A 23426-nucleotide genomic window follows, 5' to 3' on the forward strand; every position below is an offset into this window, starting at 1 on the left:
ATGGTAAGCGCTCAACACATACCATGATTACTACTACTAATAATAATAATGTTGGTATGTGTTAAGCGCTTACTGTGTGCCAAGCACCGTTCTAAGCGCTGGGGTAGATACAAGGTCATCAGGTTGTCCCACCTGGGGTTCACAGTCTTCATCCCCATTTTACAGATGAGGTAACTGAGGCATAGAGAAGTGAAGTGACTTGCCCAAGGTCACACAGCTGACAAGCGGCAGAGCTGGGATTAGAACCCATGACCTCTGACTCCCAGGCCCGGGCTCTTTCCACTGAGCCACACTGCTTCTCAGCCCTTCTGATTAACAGAATCAGGGAACACATTCCCTGGCCATAACGAGCTTACAATCTGGGTGGGGGGGCCGGGGAGATAGACATTACTATAAATAAATAACTTACTGATATATACATAAGTGCTGTGGGGCTGAGAGAGGGGTGACTTAAAGTCTGCAAATCCAAGCGGAAGGGTGTAGGGGTAGGGGAAATGAGGGCCTAGTCTGGGAAAGCCTCTTGGAGGAGATGTAATTTTAAGAAGGCTTCGAAGTGGGGAAGAGTGATCATCTGTCACCTACTATGAAGAGGGAAGGAGTTCCGGGCCAGAGGCAGGATGTAGGTAAAGGGTCCGGTGGTGAGATAGACGATATCGGAGGTACGGTGAATAGGTTGGTGTTAGAGGAGCAAAGTGTGCGGACTGGGTTGTAGTAGGAAATTAGAGTGATAAAGTGGGGGGTAGGGCAAGGTGATCGAGGGCTTTAAAGTCAGTGGTAAGGAGTTTGTGTTTGATGCAGAGGTGGATGGGCAACCACTGGAGTTTCTTGAGGAGTGGGGATACATGGACTGAACATTTTTGTAGAAAAATGATCCAGGCGGCAGAATGAAGTCTCTCTCTCTCATTCAACCCACATATTCAATCTGTTACTAAATTTTGTTGGTTCAACCTTTACAGCATTGCTAAAATCCACCCTTTTCTTCTCCATCCAAACTATTACCACATTAATCAAGCACTTATCCTATCCCACATTGATTACTGCATCAGCCTCCTTGCTGACCTCCCTGCCTCCTGTTTCTCCCCTCTCCAGTCCATACCTCACTCTGCTGCCCAGGTCATTTTAATACAAAACTGTTCAGTCCATGTTTTCCCCCTCCTCAAGAACCTCCAGTAGTTGCCCATCCATCTCTGCAGCAAATACAAGCTCCTTAAACCACTAAAACAACTTACTACCTCCTTCCTTATCTCGCTGACTTCCTACTACAGCCCAGCCCGCACACTTCACTCCTCTAACATCAATTTACTCACTGTACCTTGAGATCTGTGCTCTCCCTCTGACCTGGAATTTCCTCCCATTTCATATATGATAGACCACCACTCTCCCCCCAGTCAAAGCCTTATTGAAAGTATATCTCCTCCAAGAGGCCTTCTCTGACTAAACCCTCTATTTCCCTACTTCCTCTCCCTTCTGAGTCACCTATGCTCTTGGATCTATATCGTTTAAGCACTTGATATTCACCCCAACCTCAGGACTTGTGTACATATCTGTAATTTGTTTATATTAACGTCTCTTTTCCCCTCTAGATTGGAAGCTCCCTATGGACAGGGCACGTGTCTACCAATTCTGTTGTATTGGACTCTTCCAAATGCTTAGTACAGTGCTCTGCATGCAGTAAATGCTCAATAAATGGCATTGGTTGAATTAATAAAAAGAAATAAACCAAGTTCCCTCCAAGTGTTCATTTATCCAGACTTTCCCCGGGCAAGGCAAGGGAACGAGAAACAATTCCTTATTTCATTGCCAGATGTGGGTCATCTGGTCACCCTCCCTTCCGAGCATTCCGGGCTAGGAAGTCAGGAGATGGAGTTACAACTTTGGGTCCGGTCTTGACATTTTCTTTCCTCACCTAGCAGCAAGTCTACTGGGCTCAGCTGGGAGCTGAGTCTGAGAGTCAAAGTCTGTGGTCAGTGAAGCCCAGCTGGAGCCAGACTCCCCCTACCCCACCCCCTGTCCTTCACCTTTCCCCCAGCTGCCAGGCTTAGGGTGGGATGATAACCTAGAGTGATGAATGAAGGATGGAAGGAGGGGCTCTGAGGAGATAAGAAGCCAGGGAATGCAAGCACCCTGCTGGAGGAAATTGTGTGGGAGTTGTGTTGTGGTGGAGGTAAGTGAGTTCTGGGAAGTGGTTGGCTGGTTGCTGAAGGGCAGTTCTGACTTTTGGGAGCTCTGGATGACCGATATGAGGGAGACTCGGGAGAGGGCTGGATGACTGTGGGATGTAGGCTCTAGGTAGCAAGCCTGTGATGGTGGGGGTGTTCCTTCTTTGGGAACTAGATGGGTTTTGAGAGCAGTTAAGAGGAATTAGGTAAAGACCGTAAGGTGTAAGGAGGCTCTGGGTAGTTTAGGTTTGAGAGAAGGAGTGTGTGTGTGTGTTGGCAGGGGGGTTTCTGGGCAGCTGCTTGGGCAGAGTGACTTAAGAATGGGGTTCCACTAGTTTGGAAGCTCCTTGAGTGACTGTCTACTAACTCTTATGTATTATACATGCCCAAGCACAGGGTATGCGCTTAATAAATACCATTCATTGATATACATTTGATGATGGAAGGGTGGGAGTTCTCTGGACTTGGAGAAGAATGCAACTTTCTGGGTCAATACCAGAAAGCTGGCTGAGCTTCTAAAGTTTCCTCAGTTCTTCAGTCACTGTAGATATTCTCTTTTCTAAACTGGGGTGGGGAAGAAGGCAATTTCTTGAGTTGCAGTGAAGGATTCCAGGTTGGAGTGAGCATGGGTCGAATTTTAAAGGGATTCTGACCTGACTGGTGGCTTAGACTTCTGTAGAACTCACTGAAGGGTTAAGTAGGGGAAAGGGAAACTGACTAGTTGACTGGCCTCTGCCCTGGGTGGTGGCGCAAGGATTTCCTAAGCTTAGAACCTTGCTTCATTGTCCAGTTGGCAGGAGACTCTGCTCAAGGGACATAGTCCAGCCTCCTGGAGCCTTTTCAACCCCAGTCCCTGGGCTACCAGGCAGTCTACTGGAAGCTGTGCTTAGGAAATATGGCGTGAGTGCTTCAAGGGGGCTTGGGGTGGGGGCTGAGGTGAGGGAAGAGGGACCCTTCTTTTGTAGGGCTTGGGACAATGGAGTAAGCAGCGAGGGTGTGAGCGGGCTTGGAGCAGCCACTGCTGCTGGCAGGGGGAAAACGGGAGTATCTTCCTATGAAGATGGGGCGGATTGGGGCAGGGGTTGCTCCTACCTACTGCGGAGATGGAGTAGACTTGCTTTGCGATCAGCCTGTCAGGCAGGTGGCTGATGGTTGGTGAGTTGGTAGGTGGTCTCTGTTTCATCGTAGGGTGGAGTTTGTGCGGTTCACCAAGATGGAGTATGCCATGAAGTCTTTGAGCCTACTGTCTCCCAAGTCGCTCTCCAGGTGAGGATGGCTACCCCCAGGGGAAAGGTTGGATGTTAGGAAGAGGAGGAAAGTTGGGGGTGCCGGTCAGGTGGCCTTCTTAACCACCGTCTTGGTTGTCTCTAGGTGTGTGGCAGTGAGCACCTCAGTAGTGACCCAGCAGTTGCTGCACAGCCCCATGTCAAAATCTCGGCCCTTCCGGGTCAGCAACGCTGACCGCAGCGTTCGGAAGGGCATCATGGCAGACAGTCTGTTGGGCCTCCTTGACAAGGTGAGGGAGCATGAAATCTGTTAGGATTCTTTTTTTTTTTTTAAATGGTATTAGTTAAGCACTTACTATGTTCCAGGCACTGTACTAAGCGCTGGAGTAGATACAAGGTTGGACAAATCCATGCCCCAAGTAGGGCTCCCAGTCTTAATCCCCATGTTACAGATGGAGTAACCGAGGCACAGAGAAGTGACGTGACTTGCCCGAGGTCACACAGCAGACAAGTGGCAGAGCCAGGGTTAAAACCCAGGTCCTCTGACTGCCAGGCTCCTGCTCTATCCACTGGGCCACGCTGCTTCTCAGCTCTGGTTCTCTCTAGCTCATCTCTCACCTGCCCTGTGCTGACTTCCTGGGCCCAGCCCAAGGTACCGAGGGAGTATGTAATTCCCTCCTTGGCTTCCCAGGCTGCCCCGGAATCAAGGCAATGGGAGCAGAGTGGTTTCTCTGACACTTCTCAAAGGTCAACAAAGGGAGACATCTATTTTCTCCTGAGCTCACCTCCTGGACCAGCTCCTGGTGACTAAGATGTTCGGGGTTGATTGTTTATGCTTGCTGCTGCTTCTTGGTGTCTGGATGGGAGGAGGAGGTAGCAGTGTTTTTTCTTTTTCTGTGTCACCCCCGTTCCGCACTGCTGGACCTCCAGATTGGGGATGTGGGTTGTTTTAGGAGAAACTGACCCCGTGACCTTCTGCGTGCCTGGCTGTGGGCCTAACAGGTTTTCAGCTTAAAGTTCTCCCCACTAAGCAATTAGGGCAGCCTTCTAGGAAGATGACTGTGATCGATGCCTTCTCTGGCAAGTGCAAGTATGAATGCATGAAATTCCCGCCCTCTCTGAGATGTGACGTGTGTGTCTGGGAAGAAGCAGTCCTATGCCCAGGCATAACTAAAATGGGGTGTCTAGGTACGGGAGAGCCTGCAGCTGACAGATACCTTCTCCTTGGTACTGGAAGAGGATGGCACAAGCGTGGAGACAGAGGAGTATTTCCAGGCCCTGGCTGAGGATACTGTGCTTATGGTGCTGCAGAAAGGGCAGAAATGGCAACCAGCACCCGAGCAGGTGAGGATTCTTGGCGCTGGGTTTGAAGGGAGACATTCCCAAGCATCTAGAACGGTGATCTCGACAGCCCCTCGAGAACCAGGGACCCTATCTAACCTTCACCTGTGGTATTTTTTTTTTCCTCACTTCCTCCCTCCGCCCCAAGCTCAGCATGTTGTTATTAATCATATTATTAATTAAGTGCTCTCCCACAAAGTAAACACATAACAAATACCATTACTCATAAATAGAAGCCTCCTGGCAGAATGGAACAGGGGTGGGGCCTTGCTGGCTCCTAGCTTCCTTGACTTTTTTTTCTGCGCCTTTTGCAGGGAGCCAGGAACCAACTCACACTCTCCCACAAACCTCCCAGGAGGATTGACGTGGCTTGCGTGACTTTTGACCTGTACAAAATGAGACCCCAGGACTTCATTGGCTGCCTGAATGTGAAGGCCACTCTCTATGGCACATACACCATGTCCTATGACCTGCGCTGCTATGGGGCCAAACGCATCATGAAGTGAGTAAAGGAAGAAATAGGACTCAAGTCCAGCCTGGCTTCTCACTTGGGCTTCCACCCATAACCTGCCTTCACCTCTCTGCTTCCATCCCCAGGGCTGGGCTGATATCTTGTTTGTTTGTCTTTTTATCAAGCTAAAGGTTCTGGTTTGACTGTAGTCTCAGATTTGAGGTGGGGGTGGTGATGGAACAAGGAGAAAGACTGGCTTGGCAGCAGGTGCCAGGAGGTCTTTGGAAAAGAGGATGTCTAGGGATAGGGCAAGACAGTGAAGCAAAAAACCTGGGATCTGGCCCCAGTCCTGCCTCTAGGCAAGTCACCTAACCTTTCTATCTCAGTCCTAACAGGTCACTTCCCCAGTCTATATTAAAGTGTGTCTGCCGCTCCCTATTTCTCACAAGGATATTTTCACTCAATCCTATTTGAGTGCTTACTGTGTGCAGAGCACTAGACTAAGTGTTTGGGAGAGTACAATACCACAGAATTGGTACACACGTTCCCTGCCCATTTTGAGGACCAACAAGAAGCAGCATGGCCTAGTGGATGGAGTCAAAAGGAACCGGGTTCTAATCCCGGCTCTGCCACTTGTCTGCCGTGTGACCTAGGGCAAGTCACTTCACTTCTCTGGGCCTCAGTTCCCTCATTTGTAAAATGGGATTAAGATTGTGAGCCCCATGTGGGACAGGGATTAGCTTGTTTCTACCCCAGTACTTAGTACCGTGCCTGGCACACAGAAAACACTTAACAAATACTATATTTTTAAAAGAACAAAACCACACTGAAGTGAGTGCTCTTGAAAAAAGAAACCCTATGGCTGTAAAAGTATTGTACAAATGTAAGGTCATGCAGTTCACTTGTTTTGGGGTCCTCAGTGCCCCCCACTCTCAACTGAACACCTAACCACAGCATAAAAGCTGAGGCGACCTGGGTTCCACTTCTGACAATGGAGGGGGGCGGACTGGGGGATGTGCCTCATCCTTATGAGGCTTAATCTGTCTTCTCCTGAACACAGGGAAGCTTTGCGCTGGACCCTCTTCAGCATGGAAGCCACAGGCCACGTGCTCCTAGGCACCTCCTGCTACATCCAGCATGTCCTGGATGCCACAGAGAAGCAGCACTCCTTGGCTAGGAAGACGGTGATTCCACAGATTCATGCCCTCGCTCCATCCTACCTGAAGATGCTGCAGTGAGGATTTCAAATGGCTCTGGCCAAAAACTGGACTTGAGCCTGAAACTGCCTCGATGGCTTGTGTGCTGTTACAGGTCCTCCCTCCCTCTCCCGGCTTCTTCCCTGCAGCTCCAAGGCTGCACAGTGAAGGGGGAGGTGTGTGACAGAAGAGGAGTTGCCTTCTCCTATCCACAATTCTGATAGGGCAGCCATGTTTCTACACACACATCCCCCCAAACCCCCTCCCCCCGCCTCCCAGTGCTTCTTGTACCACTGAGGGAGGCTCCTGGTAGTCTGGCTGACCTCTTAATTGTCTTTACCATGGCGAATGATGACTACTTCTGCCCAAGCTAGCAGGGAAACAGACACTAATCAATGCTAACACGACTGCACTTTGATTTTTTTATCTTCCATATCCTTTGTTCTCTACCTCAATTTTGATACATCACCCTTTCCTCCCCTCTTTCTTCTCCCCCCCCCCCCCCCCCAACCCCTTCCTTCGTCCAACACACACACATGCACCAAAACCCCCATAAACCCTGGTGACAGGTCTGGGCTAAGTGCCTTGGCTCTAAATGGTATTTGACATTTCTAATGCATAATTAAACTACTGTTTCCTGTCTGTTTTGGGGGTTGTTGTTGTTTTCATTATACCAAGAAGGACAGAAGGAGTGAAGAGCTCTAAATTCAGAGGAGTCATCTATCCAAGACACAGAGAGCTTGGGGCAGCTCTTGGTTAAGGAAAGGTGGTGCTATTAAGTCTTAAGCGCCTCAAGTAAATCAATGTATTCTCTATGGGAGGTGGGGTGGGGGGTAATGTTTGTTTTTAGATGAGTGCCCTGGGTTGGGCCTTGCTTAGGGTCAGTGTGATCTCTAAGGGCCCCAGGGACCAAAACAGGGGGCTGGGACCAAAGGGACCTTGGTTCCAGGGTCAGTTTGTAACTTTAGTTTACTTCTCTCTCTCACTAGCATGCAATGCCATACCTCTCCTTCTCTGCTGGGTCACCCTAATCTCACTAGCATGCAGTGCCATACCTCTCCTCCTCTGCTAGGTCACCCTATCTCACTTATCCATCAGCAGTAGCATTTATTGAGCACCTACTATAGACAGAAGCACTGAATGAAGCAGATGGGATAGCACAAGAAGCAGGCATAATCCTTTTTTTTTTAAAAAAAATAATATTTGTTAAGCACTGCTGAGGGGCCAGACACTGCACTTTAGCACTGGGGTAGACACAAGTTAATTCAATTGTATTTACTGAGCATTTACTGTGTGCAGAGCACTGTACTAAGTGCTTGGGAAAGTACAATACAACGATAAACAGACAAGTTCCCAGATCATAACGAGCTTACAATCTAGAGAGGGGAGATAGACATCAATGCAAATAAATAGATTACAGATATGTACCTAAGTGCTGTGGGGCTGGGAGGGGGGATGATCCAAGGGAGCAAGTCAGGGCAATGCGGAAGGGAGTGGGAGAGGAAAGGGGGGACCTAGTCAGGGAAGGCCACTTGGCGGAGATGTGCCCTCCATAAGGCTTTGAAGTGGGGGAAGGTAATTGTCGGATTTGAAGAGGGAGGGCGGTCCAGGCCAGGGGCAGGATGTGGGCCAGGGTTGGTGGCGAGACAGGTGAGACCGAGGCACAGTGAGAAGGTTAGCACTAGGAGAGTGAAGTGTGCAGGCTGGGTTGTACAAGAAGAGTAGCGAGGTGAGGTAGGAGGGGGTAAGGTGGTGGAATGCTTTAAAGCTAATAGCGAGGAGTTTTTGTTTGATGCGGAGGTGGATGGGCAACCACTGGCGTTTTTTGAGGAGCTAATCAGGTTGGACACAGTCCAGGTCCTGCATGCCGCTCACAGTCTTAATCCCCATTTTACAGATAAGGTAACTGGAGCACAGAGAAGTGAAGTGACTTGCCTAAGGTCACACAGCAGACAAGTGATGGAATCAGGATTAGAACCCGGGTCTTCTGACTCCCAGGCAAGTGGGTCTATCCACTAGGGCATGGTGCTCTCCTGGGTTTAAAGTCCAGTAATAGCATTTGGTGATTACTGTGTGTTGAGCACTGAATTAAGCCCTAGGAAAATGCTTAGAGACCATTAGTTCCAGGCCTTCCAGGAGCTTCCAATCTAAAAAATAAGGTAGGGAAGGGGTCGACACGATAGGGAAGATGAAATAAATACAAGTACGGAATCCAACGAGTCCCAAGGTAAGGGTACCTGTAGGGGCCTTCTAAAAGCTGGAGAAGCTGCATATTGCAATCGCTTAAATTTCATTCGACAGGCTCATGAACAGAGATTGAGGGACACGCTGCATAGCAGTTGATTGCAGGGCAGGATGGGTGTGCTGGCGCCATGGAGGCTGCAGTGGGCGGTCTGTCGGGGAAGAGAGGAGGCACACCTAGAGAAGCAGCATGCCCTACTGGAGAGACCACGGGCCTGGGGGCGGACAGAAGACCTGGGTTCTAATCCCGGCTCTATTACTCGCCCGTTGTGTGACCTTAGGCAAGTCACTTCACTTCTCTGTGCCTCAGTTCCCTTATCTGCAAAATGAGAATTCAATATCTGTTCTCTCCCCCACTGAGACCGTGAGCCCCATGTGGGACCTGATGATTTTGGCACATAGTAAGTGCTTCACAAATACCGCCATTATCATCATTACTCAAGCTAAATGTAACTTCCCACTCTGGTCAACTTGCTGGAGGTAGGCACTCTGCGCCTGAAGTGTAGTCCTGTTCCTATGTCACTGCCTTCTCCTGCTTTGTTAGTGCCATGCTGACCTTCCATGGCTGAGGGAACGGGGAAGACAAACTTCAGCCAGAGTGGGGAGAGTACATCCTCTTTATAGCTCCCTTGACAGGCTCACACACACACACACTCTCTCTCCTCTCCATCCCCCCTCACCCCAACACCTTCAGTATGGTCCTGAATGGGGGGGTGCAGTGAATTTCCTTTCATTCAATAGTATTTATTGAGCACTTACTATGTACAGAGAAGCAGTGTGGCTCAGTGGAAAGAGCACGGGCTTTGGAGTCAGGGCTCATGAGTTCGAATCCCAGCTCTGCCACTTGTCGGCTGTGTGACTGTGGGCAAGTCACTTAACTTCTCTGTGCCTCAGTTCCCTCATCTGTAAAATGGGGATTAAGACTGTGAGCCCCACGTGGGACAACCTGATTCCCCTATGTCTACCCCAGCGCTTAGAACAGTGCTCGGCACATAGTAAGCGCTTAACAAATACCAACAAATACCAACACTGTACTAAGCGCTTGGAATGTACGACTCGGAAACAGAGAAAATCCCTGCCCAATGACGGGCTCACAGTCTAAACACAGTCCTCTCCCTTTTCTTCTTACAGCGCTTCACATGGTCCGCTGTGTGACCTTGGGCAAGTCACTTCACTACTCTGGGCCTCAGTGACCTCATCTGTAAAATGGGGATTAAGGCTGTGAACCCCTTGGGTGATCATCTTGGACACGGCCCCTGTCCCACGTGGGGCTCGCGGTCTTAATCCCCGTTTGCCGGCAGGAGGGGACTGAGACACAGAGAAGTGAAGTGACTCACCCAAGGTCACAAAGGAGACAAGGGGCCGAGCTGGGATTAGAACTCCGGCCCTCTACCTCGTGCTTTAATCGCTCATCCAATTCTACCGTATTTACTGAGCGCCCGCTGTGGGCGGGGCGCCGTGCTAAACGCTTCCCCGCTGCTTTCTTTCGCAATGCGGGGGGCCTGCCCGAACACGGTCGTGACCCCCGACCCGGAGAGGTCGAGGACTAGCAGGAGTGAGGGTTAATCCCGCCGGTAAAGCGCTGGGAAAACAAAGCAGCGGGCTACCGTAATTCCCCTTCTAGCCGGGAAGACAGCGGCGGCCTGAGCCGCGGTACGTTACGAACGCCCCCCTTCGCACAGCCCCATGGGAAGGAATCGGAGGCGGCTGGGCGGCGCGCGCGCGTGCCTCGGCCTGCCCACGTGACTCACAGCCCCCTTTCCCCCTCCCACCTCCCGCGAGCCTCTCCCGTACCCCTGGGCGGAAAGGCCCAAAAGCGTCCGGCCTCTTTTCGGGCGCGCGCTCGCGCTCCGGGCCGTGGCTTTCTCCCATCTTCTCCCTCCTTCTTCACTCCCTCGGCCTCCGCTCGGGATGAGCTGCCGCCTTATTGCCCAGCATCGACGGGGCCCTTTGGGGATCCCCAACGGCCAGAAGGCCTGGTAATTAAAGGGGCCGGGGAGAGGGCGGGGGTACCTTTATGAGAGGCAGCGTGGTTAATAATAATAATAATAATGTTGGTATTTGTTAAGCGCTTCCTATGTTCCGAGCACTGTTCTAAGCGCTGGGGTAGACATAGGGGAATCAGGTTGTGCCACGTGGGGCTCACAGTCTTAATCCCCATTTTACAGATGAGGGAACTGAGGCCCAGAGAAGTTAAGTGACTTGCCCACAGTTACACAGCCGACAAGTGGCAGAGCTGGGATTCGAACTCATGAGCCCTGACTCCAAAGCCCGTGCTCTTTCTACTGAGCCACGCTGCTTCTCGTGGAAAGAGAAGTTCAGTGGAAAGAGCCCGGTCTTGGGCGTCCGAGGTCATGGGTTCGAAACCCGGCTCTGCCACTCGTCAGCTGGGGGACTGTGGGCAAGTCACTTCACTTCTCTGGGCCTCAGTTACCTCATCTGTAAAATGGGGATGAAGACTGTGAGCCTCACGTGGGACAACCTGATGACCCTGTATCTACCCCAGCGCTTAGAAAAGTGTGCCACACATAGTAAGCGCTTAACAAATACCAACGTTATTATTTACCTCTAATCTCTACTCGGTTTTGAGTTCAACCCCAGCTCATCCTGTGCCTCGTTCATTCGTATTTATTGAGCGCTTACGATGTGCCGAGCACCGCACTAAGCGCTTGCTCGTCAACAAAGACAGTCCCCGCCCCACAACGGGCTCATAATAATAATGTTGGTATTTGTGAAGCGCTTACTACGTGCCGAGCACTGTTCTAAGCGCTGGGGTAGATATAGGCTAATCAGGTTGTCCCACGTGAAGCTCACAGTCTTCATCCCCATTTTACAGATGAGGGAACTGAGGCCCAGAGAAGTCAAGTGCCTTGCCCACAGTCACACAGCTGACGAGTGGCGGAGTGGGGATTAGAACCCATGACCTCTGACTCCCAAGCCAGGGCTCTTTCCACTGAGCCACGCTGCTTCTCGCAGTTGCCCCTAATAGTCATCCGGGAAGCTTGCCCCAGCTGAAGGCTTCTATTTTACCCGTAAAAAGCCCACCCCTGCTTCAGGCCCCTTCGGATGAGTATGTTCCCGTTCTCTCAGCGTGGCTGAGCAGTAAGACCCCGGGTTTAGGAATCAGAGGTCGTGGGTTCTAATCCTGGCTTTGCCACCTGTCAGCCGTGTGATTTTGGGCAAGTCAGTGGAAAGAACACGGGCTTTGGAGTCAGGGCTCATGAGTTTGAATCCCAGCTCTGCCACTTGTCAGCTGTGTGACTGTGGGCAAGTCACTTAACTTCTCTGTGCCTCAGTGACCTCATCTGTAAAATGGGGATTAAGACTGTGAGCCCCACGTGGGACAACCTGATTCCCCTGTGTCTACCCCAGCGCTTAGAACAGTGCTCTGCACATAGTAAGCGCTTAACAAATACCAACATTATTATTATTATTAAGTCACTTCACTTCTCCAGGCCTCAGTTCCCTCATCTGGAAAATGGGGATGAAGACTGTGAGCCTCATGTGGGACAGCCTCATTACCCTGTATCTACCCCAGCGCTTAGAACAGTGCTCGGCACGTAGTAAGCGCTTAACAAATACCGGCATTATTATTATTAATGTGCCAGGCACTGTACCAAGCATTGGGGTGGTTACAAGATAATCAGCTTGAACACAGTCGAAGTCCCACACCATTTTCCAGTTGAGAGAACTGGGGCACAGAGAAGTGAAATGATTTGCCCAAGGTCACAGGGCAAACAAGTGGCGGAGCTGGGATCCCAACCCAGGTCCGTCTGCCTCCGAGGCCCGTGCTCTATCCACTAGGCCTCATTGCAGACTGAACCAACTGGTATTTATCTGTTGCCACGCTGAAACTCCTTGTTTGGCAAATGGGGAGGGTAGTCTGGCTATAGATTGGAAGCTACTTTGTCTCTGTAGTTTTTCTTCCAGGTGTTGTGCACACAGTAGGAAGTGCTCAACTCCTTACGGGCAGGGATTGTGTCTACCGACTCTATTATACTTTGCCAAGCACCGAGTGCACATAGTAAGCGCTCAATAAATACCAGTGATTAAAATTGATTAAGTAACTGACTAAGGTCACGGAGAGAGACTCTAGTCCCTTGCTTATTTTCCATTCTGGCCTGATCTCTTCCTTAGGGAGAATCTTGGTGTTATTCCAAGTAAGTGAAGAAGGACCCAAGCACCCTCCCTCCCTCCAGCAGACTGGCTTAACAGTGTCTGTTGGGGTGTTCGGGCATTTATTAGAAATGCTCTCAAATGCTATAACTTTTGATTATATTCACCACCACAATCTGATAGGCGGCATTTGGGAGTCATTCACACGGGCCCTGTAGCAGTGGAGTGGAGTCCTCATTTTAGAGCAGTGGATTACTACTTGGCCTTACATTCCAGATGATCCCGAAGTAGACGAAACGAATCGGCAAGTTAACTCATCTCATCATCGTACCACATGCTCTACTTTAGGTGCCGGATGTTTCTTCAGGTCGCAGCCAGCTATCTACAGGCCTCCAACGGGCTACAAGATGAGAAAATGAGCAGGATGGAGTTGACGGATGTGTTGGAGGAAGCTGTTGTGCAGCGGGAAGGTAAAGGTGTTCTCAGATGAGAAGCAGCGTAGCCGAGTGAGCAGTTGATTGATTGATTTATGGTACCTGTTAAGAGCTTACTCTGTGTTCTAAGCACTGTCTCTGTTCTAAGCACTGGGAAAGGTACCGCTTAATTAGGTTGGACACAGTCCCTTTCCTGCATGGGGCTCACAGTCTAAGTCGGAGGGAGAACAGGTATCCCCATTTTACAGTTGAGGAAACTGAGGCACGCTAGTGGATAGAGCACAGGCCTGAGAATCAGAAGGACCTGGGTTCCAATCCTGACTCTACCACTTGTCTGCTGTGTGACCTTGGGCAAGTCACCTGATTTCTCTGTCTCAGTTACCACATCTGTAAAATGGGGATTCGGGCTGAGCGCCCCACATGGGACAGGGACTGTGTCCAACCTGATTAGCTTGTGTCTACCCCAGTGTTTAATACAGTGTCTAGCACAAAATAATAGTAATTATGGTATTTGTTAAGTGCTTACTATGTGCGAAGCACTATTCTAAGCTCTTGAGTAGATACAGAGTGATCAGGTTGTCCCACAGTCTTAATCCCCATTTTTACAGATGAGATTAACTGAGGCACAGAAAGGGAAGTGGCTTGCCCAAGGTCACACAGCAGGCAGGTGGCAGAGCCGGGATTAGAACCCATGTCCTCTGACTCCCAAGCCTGTGCTCTTTCCACTAAGCCACACCGCTTCTCTAGTAAGAAGTAGTAAGCTTTTAACAGATACCGTACTGAAAAAATCGACAGGCTGCGAGGCTCTATACTTAAGAATGTACTGAACCAGGCCCGATTTCTAAAAGGCCACCGAGTAGTCTAATGGCAGTCTAGTCTGAGGTTCCGCTTTTACTGGTTGGAGTAAGCATGGTGGGTAGGGTGGGTTGCACTCTCATTTCCAAAGGGGCCTTACCTGAACCTTGTTGCTTTTGTATTGCAGGACATCTCGTAACTTTGAACAAGCCCCAGGGCCTGGCAGTTATAGGTACCGTGTGGTGAACAAGGTGTGGGAAGAGGAGGTTAGGACGTTTGATGTAAATGTTCACTCCTGGTCATGTTTGCGTGCTGATAGAGAGGGATGTCATTACCCCTCCCCGTGTATCTTCAGGGAAACCAGGGGATGTGACGGTGCATTCGGTCCTGCCAGAGCTGAGCCAGCGCCTGGGGTTTGACCAGCCACTTGAAGTGGTCAAATCTGCTGAGAAGTAAGTGATTGGCCTACCACTACCAATCAGTGGTATTTCTTGAGGGCTTTGAATGTGCAGAGCTGTGTATTAAGCATCTGGGAGAGTACAGTTGAAGAGAGTTGGTAGATCCGTTCCCTTCCCACAGGGAGCTTCACAATCTAGAGGGCCTATGGGAGTGCCAAGAGTTGAAACCAGGAAGGTGTTGTCCCTGGGATGAATTGAGGATCGGTGTTGGTTGGGTTTCAGGATCTGGGTGCCTGGAAAGGGTGGGTGGGTAACCCTTAAGCACTTTGATCCATAGCTTTATACTCTGCCACTTCCCCGATCTCCTTGAGGGCAGGGCTCACACGTCTACCAGGTCCTTTCTCGTCCTCTCCCAAGTGCTTTGTACAGTGCTCTGCACCCACTAAGGACTCAGTAAATACCATTTATTGGTTTGTTTCTCGGGTCAGGACAGCAGGGAGCTCGAAAGCATGGGTCGGTGGCCATGCGATAACTCCCTCTCCCTCCCCACTTAGGGAGAGCTCTGGTCTTGTGCTCCTGTCTGGCTGTCCCAAGACTTCAGAGAACCTCAGGAACTACTTCATCTGGTCCCACAGAGCCAAGAGACCCGCAGTTACATACCGGTGAGAGCGAGCCGCTCCGTACAACTGTTGGAGCAGTGATGACAGCTCAGGCTTATGGTGGCAGTTCTGTGACCTCTGTCTTTTCCTTGTTTCCCTTCAGTGCCATTACTGTTGGTATTCCAAATCCTTTTGAAGGTGAAGTCAAAACTGCGCTGAAGCTGGAGCAGAAATGGGGAGAGAAGTGGGTGAGCCAAGCATTAATTCTCCTTTTCCACAGGGGTGTCGAAGGAGGGCAGCTGGTTGCTGTTGGAGGAATTGAGGGGATGAGGGGAGGAGAGGGCTTTCTGGTGGGGCTCTAGAGTCTTTCTCTGCAGTGGGACAAGGACTGGTGCTTGGGACACCCTCCAAATCACTGCTTCCCCCGATTAGACTGTGAGCCCGTCACTGGGCCGGGATTGTCTCTATCTGTTACCAAATTGTACATTCCAAGCGCCTAGTACAGTGATCTGCACATAGTAAGCGCTCAATAAATACTATTGAATGAAATGCATGAGAAGAGGTTCCTCCTTTCCCTGCCTGGGAACTCTCCTTTCTAAGGCTGCTTTCAATCAAATCAGTCATATTTATTGAGTGCTTGCTGTGTGCAGAGCACTGGCCTGAGCGCTTGGGAGAGTATGATACAACAAAGAGGGTAGTCATGTTCCCTGTCCACAAGGAGCTCATGGTCTAGAGGGGGAAGCAGACATTAAAATAAATTGGGGGATATGTACATAAGCGCTTTGGGGGTGAGCATGGGGTGAATGTCAAGTGCTTAAAGGCTACAGTTTAAGTGCCAGGGTGATGCAGAAGGGAGAGGGAGTCAGAGAAATGAGGGCTTAGTCGGGGAAGACCTCTTGGAGGAGATCGGATTTTAGTAAGGCTTTGAAGTTGGGGAGGGTGGTGGTCTGTTGGCTGTGAAGAGGGAGGGAGTTCCAGGTCAGAGATGGGAGGTGGGTGAGGGGTCGGCAGAGAGATGGACGAGATTGAAGTATTGTGAGTAGGTTGGCGTTAGAGGAGCAAAATGTGCGGGCTGGGTTGTAGTAGGAAATCAGGGAGGTAAGGTAGGAGGGGGTAAGGTGCTTTGAGTGCTTTAAAGCCTATGGTGAGCAGTTTCTGTTTGATGCAGGGGTGGATAGGCAACCACTGGAGGTTCTTGGGGAGTGGAGAAACATGGACTGAAAGGTTTGGTAGAAAAATGATCCCAGCAACAGTGTGAAGTATGGACTGGAGTGGGGAGAGACAGGAGGCAGGGAGGTCAGCGAGGAGACTGAGGGAGTAGTTAAGGCAGGAGATGAGTGCTTGGATCAGAGTAGTAGAGGTTTGGATGGAGAGGGAAGGTCAGATTTTTAGCCATTTCATTTCCCCTACTCTTCTGTGTCGTCCTTGTACTTGGATTTGTATCCTTTACCCTATGTTAATCCCCACGGCAATTTATGTACATATCCATAATTTATTTGATTGTTTGTCTCCCCCTCTAGACCATAAGGTCTTTGTGGGCAGGGACAGTCTTCCAAATCTGTTATAATAATAATAATTATGGTATTAGTTGCTTACTGTGTGCCAAACACTGTTCTAAGCACTGGGGTAGATACAAGGTAATCAGGTTGTCCCTTGTGGGGCTGGCAGTCTTAATCTCCATTTTACAGATGAGGTAACTGAGGCACAGAGAAGTTAAGTGGTTTGCCCAAGGTCACATAGCAGACAAGTGGCGGAGCCGGGATTAGAATCCACGTCCTCTGACTCCCAAGCCCTTGTTCTTTCCACTAAACCACATTGCTATAATTGTACTCTCCCAAGCACTTAGTATAGTGCTCTGCACAGAGTAAGCCCTCGGTAAATTTGATTGATGTTGTGAAGGGAAAACTGACAGGATTCGGTGACTGATTGAATTGTCGGTTAAATGAGAGATGTTTAGGATAATGCCAAGGCTTGAGAGACAGAGAAGATAGTGGTGTTGTCGACAGTGATAGGAAAGACGGGCAGGTCAGGATTTGGGTGTGAAGATAAGGAGTTCTGTTTTGGACAGGTTTGGTTTGAAGTGTCAGCGGGACATCTAAGTGGAGATGTCCTGAAGGCAGGAGGAAATGCGAGATTGTATAGAGGAAGAGCTATCAGAGCTGGAGATGTAGATTTGGGAATCAGCCACCTAGAGATGGTAGTTGAAGCCATGGGAGCAAATGAGTTCTCTGAGGGATTGGGTGTAGGTGGAGAATAGAAGGGGACTCAGAACTAACCTTGAGGGACTTCCACAGTTAGAGGGTGGGAGGCAGAGGAGGAGTCTGCGAAAGACGGAGAAGAAGCGGCTGGAGAAATAAGAGGAGAACCAGGAGAACAGTGTCATTGAAGCCACGGTTAATGTTTTCAGGTGAACAGGGTGGTCCACAGTGTCAGAGGCCGCTGAGAGGCCAAGGAGTATGACAGTGGAGTAGAGGCCATTGAATTTGGCAAGAAGGTTCATTCATTCAATAGTATTTATTGAGCGCTTACTATGTGCAGAGCACTGTACTAAGCGCTTGGGATGAACAAGTCGGCAACAGAGACAGTCCCTGCCGTTTGACGGGCTTACAGTCTAATCGGGGGAGACGGACAGACAAGAACAATGGCAATAAATAGAGTCAAGGGGAAGAACATCTCGTAAAAACAATGGCAACTAAATAGAATCGAGGCGATGTACAATTCATTAACAAAATAAATAGGGTAACGAAAATATATACAGTTGAGCGGACGAATACAGTGCTGTGGAGATGGGAAGGGAGAGGTGGAGGAGCAGAGGGAAAAGGGGAAAAAGAGGGTTTAGCTGCGGAGAGGTAAAGGGGGGATGGCAGAGGGAGTAGAGGGAGAAGAGGAGCTCAGTCTGGGAACGCCTCTTGGAGGAGGTGAGTTTTAAGTAGGGTTTTGAAGAGGGAAAGAGAATCAGTTTGGTGGAGGTGAGGAGGGAGGGCGTTCCAGGACCGCGGGAGGACGTGACCCAGGGGTCGACGGCGGGATAGGCGAGACCGAGGGACGGTGAGGAGGTGGGCGGCGGAGGAGCGGAGCGTGCGGGGTGGGTGGTAGAAAGAGAGAAGGGAGGAGAGGTAGGAAGGGGCAAGGTGATGGAGAGCCTTGAAGCCTAGAGTGAGGAGTTTTTGTTGGAGCGGAGGTTGATAGGCAACCACTGGAGTTGTTTAAGAAGGGGAGTGACACGCCCAGATCGTTTCTGCAGGAAGATGAGCCGGGCAGCGGAGTGAAGAATAGACCGGAGCGGGGCGAGAGAGGAGGAAGGGAGGTCAGAGAGAAGGCTGACACAGTAGTCTAGCCGGGATATAACGAGAGCCCGTAACAGTAAGGTAGCCGTCTGGGTGGAGAGGAAAGGGCGGATCTTGGCGATATTGTAGAGGTGAAACCGGCAGGTCTTGGTAACGGATAGGATGTGTGGGGTGAACGAGAGAGACGAGTCAAGGATGACACCGAGATTGCGGGCCTGAGAGACGGGAAGGATGGTCGTGCCATCAACGGTGATAGAGAAGTCTGGGAGAGGACCAGGTTTGGGAGGGAAGATGAGGAGCTCAGTCTTGCTCATGTTGAGTTTTAGGTGGCGGGCCGACATCCAGGTGGAGACGTCCTGGAGGCAGGAGGAGATGCGAGCCCGAAGGGAGGGGGAGAGGACGGGGCGGAGATGTAGATCTGCGTGTCATCTGCGTAGAGATGGTAGTCAACGCCGTGAGAGCGAATGAGTTCACCGAGGGAGTGAGTGTAAATGGAGAACAGAAGAGGGCCAAGAACTGACCCTTGAGGAACTCCAACAGTTAAAGGATGGGAGGGGGAGGAGGCTCCAGCAAAGGAGACCGAGAATGACCGGCCAGAGAGGTAAGAGGAGAACCAGGAGAGGACAGAGTCCGTGAAGCCAAGGTGAGATAAGGTATGGAGGAGGAGGGGATGGTCGACAGAAGGTCATTGGAGACCTTAGAGAGGGCAGTTTCATAGTGAAGGGGGTGGAAGCCATATTGGAAGGAGTCGAGGAGAAAGTCAGGAGAAGTGGAGGTGGTGGGTGTAGACAGATGAGGTAACTGAGGCCCAGAGAAGTGAAGTGACTTGCCCAAGGCCACAAGCAGACAAGTGGCAGAGCTTGGATGAGAATCCATGACCTTCTGACTCCCAAGGCCATGCTCTGTCCACTGTTGCTGTTGGAGGTGTAGGTGGAGGGATTAGATCTTGAGGGGAGGCAGGCGGTCTTTTGTGGTATGGCAGGGAACGATGGGCGAGTTGGAGAGGGGGCAGGAGGGAGGGACAGGAGAGGAGCAGGGGAGATATTAGGGAGATCACGCCTGGTGGTTTCAGTTTTATCAATGAAGTATGCGACCAGGTCATTAGGGGCAAGAGATGGACGGGTTGAGGAGGGAGTTAAACGTCTGAAACAGGAGGCATAGGTGTCGCCATGGGAGTTAACATGGAGAAATAATATTGCAGGGCAGAGTTAAAGCAGGTGATGAACTTGAGATGGATGAGGTCGGCCTGATTGTCTGGATTTCCACCATCAGCACTCTGCAACTCTAGCACAGGAGCGGAGGAATCGGACCGTGGAGGTGATCCAGGGCTGTGAGTTAGTGGAACTAAATTGGCAAGGGGACGGAGCGAGGGAGGAGAGGGCAGCGTGGCCAGGTGGAGAGAATACAGGCCTGGGAGTCAGAAGGTTTTGGATTCTAATCCAGATGCCACCACTTGTCTGCTGTGTGACCCTGAGCAAGTCTCTTAACTTCTCTATGCCTCAGTTACCTCCTCTGTAAAATGGGGATTAAGACTGAGCCCCATGTGGGACAGGGACTGTATCCAACTTAAATGAGCTTGCATCTATATCCCAGTACATAGTCCAGTACCTGGTACATAGTAAGTGCTTAACAAATACTATTTTAAGTGGTGTTGAGGGTTGATTTGTGTGTTGCAAACCTGCCTTCTGTCTCTCCCCACTCCAGGCCATACTTCACTCTACTGCTTGGATCATTTTTCTACAAAACCATTCAGTCCCACGTTTCCCCACTCAAGAACTTCCAGTGGTTGCCGTCCACCTCCACTTCAAATAAAAACTCCTTACCATTGGCAGTAAAGCACTCAATCAGCTTGCCCCTTCCTATTTCACTTTGCTGATTTCCTGTTACAATCCAGTGTGCTCACTTTGCTCCTCTAATGCCAACTTAGTCCCTGTACCTCATTCTCATCTATCTTGCTGCTGACCCCTCACCCATGTCCCGCTTCTGGCCTGGAACTCCCTCCTGCTGCTTATCTGACAAACGATCACTCTCCCCACTTTCAAAGCCTCATTAGAAGCACATCTCCTCCCAGAGGCCTTCCCCGACTAAGCCCTCGTTTCTTCTCTTCTCTCTCCCTTGTGAGTTGCCGATGCACTAGGATTTGCACCCTTTATTCACCCCTCCCTCAGCCCCACAGCATTTATCATGATTATTATTATTATAGACATATCCTTAATTTATATTAATGTCTGCCTCCCCTCCCAGACTAAACTTCTTGTAGGCAGGGAACATGTCTACCAACTCTATTATATCGTTTTCTCCCAAGTGCGTAGTACAGTGCTCTGCACACAGTAAGCGCTCAATCGATACGATCAGTCGATTGATGGGGCGTGATGACTTTAGAGAATTGGAGGGGGTCAAAAGATCCAACATCTCTGTGGGGGAACAGGGCAGATGTGCGGGGTTTGGATGTGTGAGGAGACTGTGGTCGGGTAGAAGGATTTTGGAGATTGTACGGTGACGAGAGGTGATAAGATTGAGCACGTGCTCAAGTTGATGAGAGCAATTCCTGACTCCCCCCACCCTGAGCCCCCCCCCCCCCCCCCCGCCAGGACCAGCTTCAGACAGTTGGCTACCCCGAGACGGGGGAAAAAAAAACTAGTTGTGGTTTTGCTTCCTCCCTCCCTTCTCCCAGTCTGTATAATGGAATTGTTCCTGCACACCTGTGTGGCACATGACGGTCCATCACGCTGTGTGTGGACACAGTAATGTCATACGCAATGGTTTGCGAAAGTTGATCCGAAGAACATTTCCCTAGCGCCCCTCCCCTCCCGGGTCTTGCTAACGGATCACTTCCGTCCTGCACAAAATAATAATAATTGTGGTATTCGAGCACTTACTTTACTATGTACCAGGCACTGTACTATGCTCTGGGGTGGATACAAGCAAATTGGGTTGGACACGGTCCCTGTCCCATGTGGGGCTCCCAATTTCGATCCCCATTTTCCAGATGAGCTGAGGCCCAGAGAAGTGAAGCAACTTGCCCAGGGTCACACAGCAGAGAAGTGGCAGGGCTGTGATTAGAACCCATGACCTTCTGATTCCCAGGCCCGTGCTCTATCCACTATGTCGTGCTGCTTCTCAGAACACAGCCATCTAGAGTGGCAGAGGGGCAGGGAGGCCTTGCCCCACTACCTTTATGAGGGAGGCTGCGTTCTGAAATGGCCGCTTTCTGGCCGAGCCCGACCTTGCTCCCTTGTCGGGTCAATGGTCCTGCAGAAAACATGCCGTTGTCTTTACGTCCCGAGACCTAATTTGGGGAGATGGGTGGCCAGCTGAGGTGGCCTGACTCGGCCTTTGATATCGCTGGCTGTAGTTGTTACCGGTGAAGGACTCATTCCGCCGGAAGCAAGATGACACTAAAACTACAATGAGCTGGTACCGTGTGTTGGACTCCAAATGGGACTGTGCCCTGGTACAGCTTCAACCACTGTCAGGTAAGGAGCAGTTACCTTGCCCAGAGCAACGGGCTCCAAATAGGAGCGTCCAGCTGCTAGGCGGGAGTCGGGGGTGGGGGGTGGGGGGGCATCGTCGAACTGTTCGTTGCCCAAGAGCAACTCCCTCGGGTGTCCGGACTGGCACTCCGTCTGTCAGGGAAAGAGTGAACGTGGAAGCCGCTGGCGACGGGAGACTGCCGGTGTCGCAGGACGTGTCTGCGGGCAAGGCAATGTGAAGGGCTGCTCTTTTTTCATCCGCAGCGTTCAGTGGCCAGCTCCTCGTACACATGATGCTGAAGCTGTGCCCGGTGCTGGGTGACCATAAGTACTCCGCATTTGTGGGCACCGCTTTGGGCCAACGTTTCCTATTGTCACCGGACACCATGCCCCAGAAGCAGGTATTTGGTTCTCCCGGAGGCCTATCGATCTTTCCCTGGCAAGTCCTGCCCAACCTGGCCCGAAGCCTGGTGGATCTGGGGAGATTCAGGATCTCACCCAATCTCCGGGCACTTTTTTTTTCCCTAAAGATACACCTGCACGGCTAACATATCGAAAGGGACTCCAACCCTTTACATGGCTGCCCACAGCTGGTCTGGGGTCTGGTGACGGCAGCAGCCACACGAGCTGATAAGGACTCTTGTTTTGCCAAAGAACCTTCAAATATCCATTCAGCCTCTTTACGGCTTAATTGGATTGTTTGCAGAAGAGGGTCACTTTTTGCGTCAACCCCTAAACCCCCTGTTCCATTTTTGTCTGTTTCTTTGGGAAATTGAGCCCACTTCCTCCTCCCTGAGTGTCTTTCCTTGGCAGGAGAAAGGCTTACCACTTCTGACCCTCACCGATCTGGAAAGACTGTAGCTCCTTCCCTAGTATAGGCCTAACCGAGCACTCTTGTCTCCCAAGCATCAGGTGCTGGATGAGCGTCTCCTCCACCGCCTCCACTTAACTCAGCAGCAGATGTCACTCGTACCCATCCACCTCCACCTCCACCAACTTCTCCTCCCAAAGAAAGGTTTAAAGCCCGGTCACAATGTGCTCACAGCCCCTCCGCCGCCCTTCTTCGTGCAGACTCTGGAGCGGCTGCAGCTCAGGTTTTAAGAGCATAAAAGAGGGACGATGCCTAGTTTTTGTTTTGTTCTGGTTTTGGGGGGGTTTTTTGTGGGGGGAAGGGGGCGGGCACTCTCTGACCTGTCACCAGATGATACGTGTGTGGGAAGAGCTGGTTGCCCTTCTGGGTATCCAGCCTTATCATTTGATTGTGTGCTTTTTGAGAGCAGGGATGGGTGACTTGGTCCTGTTGTACTCAGTATGTGCTCACTCAATAAATCCCCTTTGATAGGTAGGTATCGACCTTGTAGCGTGCCTAGCTTTTCCCCGTCTTCCAGGCTTGGAATGCAGTGGACCAACGTGGTCTAAGGGAGCATTGCCTATGTAGTCAGAGCCGCGGGAGAACTGGGATATTTGGGAGGAGAACCTAGCTAGGGGGTGGAACCTGAAATGGGGCCCTGTATTCTTTGTCAGAAGTTTCTGACAATATGTTTGGAATGTAAATTCCTAAGAGTAGGGACGCAAGAGACCAGATCCCGAGTTGCTTTTCCTTGCTCTTTCTGGGAGCTGGGTGCAAGGGATTAAGTTTGGGTAAGCCTCAGTTTCAGGGAAAAGGAAGACGAGGTAAGGGTGGGGTTTAGGAGAATATAGTTCTCTGGT

At 50.7% G+C, this 23426-nt stretch overlaps 2 protein-coding genes across 6 annotated transcripts; both read left to right on the forward strand.

Annotated features, from left to right (window-relative positions):
- The first annotated feature begins 2050 nt into the window (after positions 1 to 2050).
- On the forward strand, positions 2051 to 7017 carry CIDEC (cell death inducing DFFA like effector c). Of its 2 annotated transcripts, XM_029052013.2 has the most exons (7): positions 2052 to 2164; positions 2950 to 3059; positions 3348 to 3425; positions 3531 to 3675; positions 4574 to 4729; positions 5041 to 5228; positions 6238 to 7017. In XM_029052013.2, the coding sequence occupies exons 2-7, from the start codon at positions 3055 to 3057 to the stop codon at positions 6413 to 6415; spliced, it is 750 nt and encodes a 249-aa protein (XP_028907846.1). In that variant the 5' UTR covers positions 2052 to 2164; positions 2950 to 3054; the 3' UTR covers positions 6416 to 7017. The 2 variants fall into 2 exon arrangements, with proteins under 2 accessions (XP_028907847.1, XP_028907846.1); XM_029052014.2 differs by lacking the exon at positions 2950 to 3059 and having other exon boundaries at positions 2051 to 2164.
- A 3360-nt stretch (positions 7018 to 10377) lies between these two features.
- Positions 10378 to 23069, forward strand: RPUSD3 (RNA pseudouridine synthase D3). 4 transcript variants are annotated; one of them, XM_029052226.2, is made up of 9 exons: positions 10379 to 10593; positions 13079 to 13200; positions 14147 to 14191; positions 14315 to 14411; positions 14912 to 15019; positions 15120 to 15204; positions 21599 to 21719; positions 21981 to 22117; positions 22623 to 23069. In XM_029052226.2, exons 1-9 carry the CDS (start codon positions 10526 to 10528, stop codon positions 22815 to 22817), a joined length of 978 nt encoding a protein of 325 aa, XP_028908059.1. In that variant the 5' UTR covers positions 10379 to 10525; the 3' UTR covers positions 22818 to 23069. The 4 variants fall into 4 exon arrangements, with proteins under 4 accessions (XP_028908061.1, XP_028908059.1, XP_028908063.1 ...); XM_029052229.2 differs by having other exon boundaries at positions 10505 to 10593; positions 13007 to 13200; XM_029052228.2 differs by lacking the exon at positions 14147 to 14191 and having other exon boundaries at positions 10378 to 10593.
- Positions 23070 to 23426: the final 357 nt, after the last annotated feature.

Source organism: Ornithorhynchus anatinus, chromosome X1 (assembly GCF_004115215.2).
Source record: "Ornithorhynchus anatinus isolate Pmale09 chromosome X1, mOrnAna1.pri.v4, whole genome shotgun sequence".
Taxonomy (NCBI): domain Eukaryota; kingdom Metazoa; phylum Chordata; class Mammalia; order Monotremata; family Ornithorhynchidae; genus Ornithorhynchus; species Ornithorhynchus anatinus.

Bases quoted from the DNA above. Each gene is read 5' to 3' on its own strand.
- CIDEC (XM_029052013.2), top strand. The intron at 3,676-4,573 runs GTGAGGGAGCAT...TGGGGTGTCTAG, and splicing joins TGTTGGGCCTCCTTGACAAG to GTACGGGAGAGCCTGCAGCT. The intron at 4,730-5,040 runs GTGAGGATTCTT...CGCCTTTTGCAG, and splicing joins GGCAACCAGCACCCGAGCAG to GGAGCCAGGAACCAACTCAC.
- RPUSD3 (XM_029052226.2), top strand. From the start codon at position 10,526: ATGAGCTGCCGCCTTATTGCCCAGCATCGACGGGGCCCTTTGGGGATC. The intron at 15,020-15,119 runs GTGAGAGCGAGC...GTTTCCCTTCAG, and splicing joins AGACCCGCAGTTACATACCG to TGCCATTACTGTTGGTATTC. The intron at 21,720-21,980 runs GTAAGGAGCAGT...TTTCATCCGCAG, and splicing joins ACAGCTTCAACCACTGTCAG to CGTTCAGTGGCCAGCTCCTC.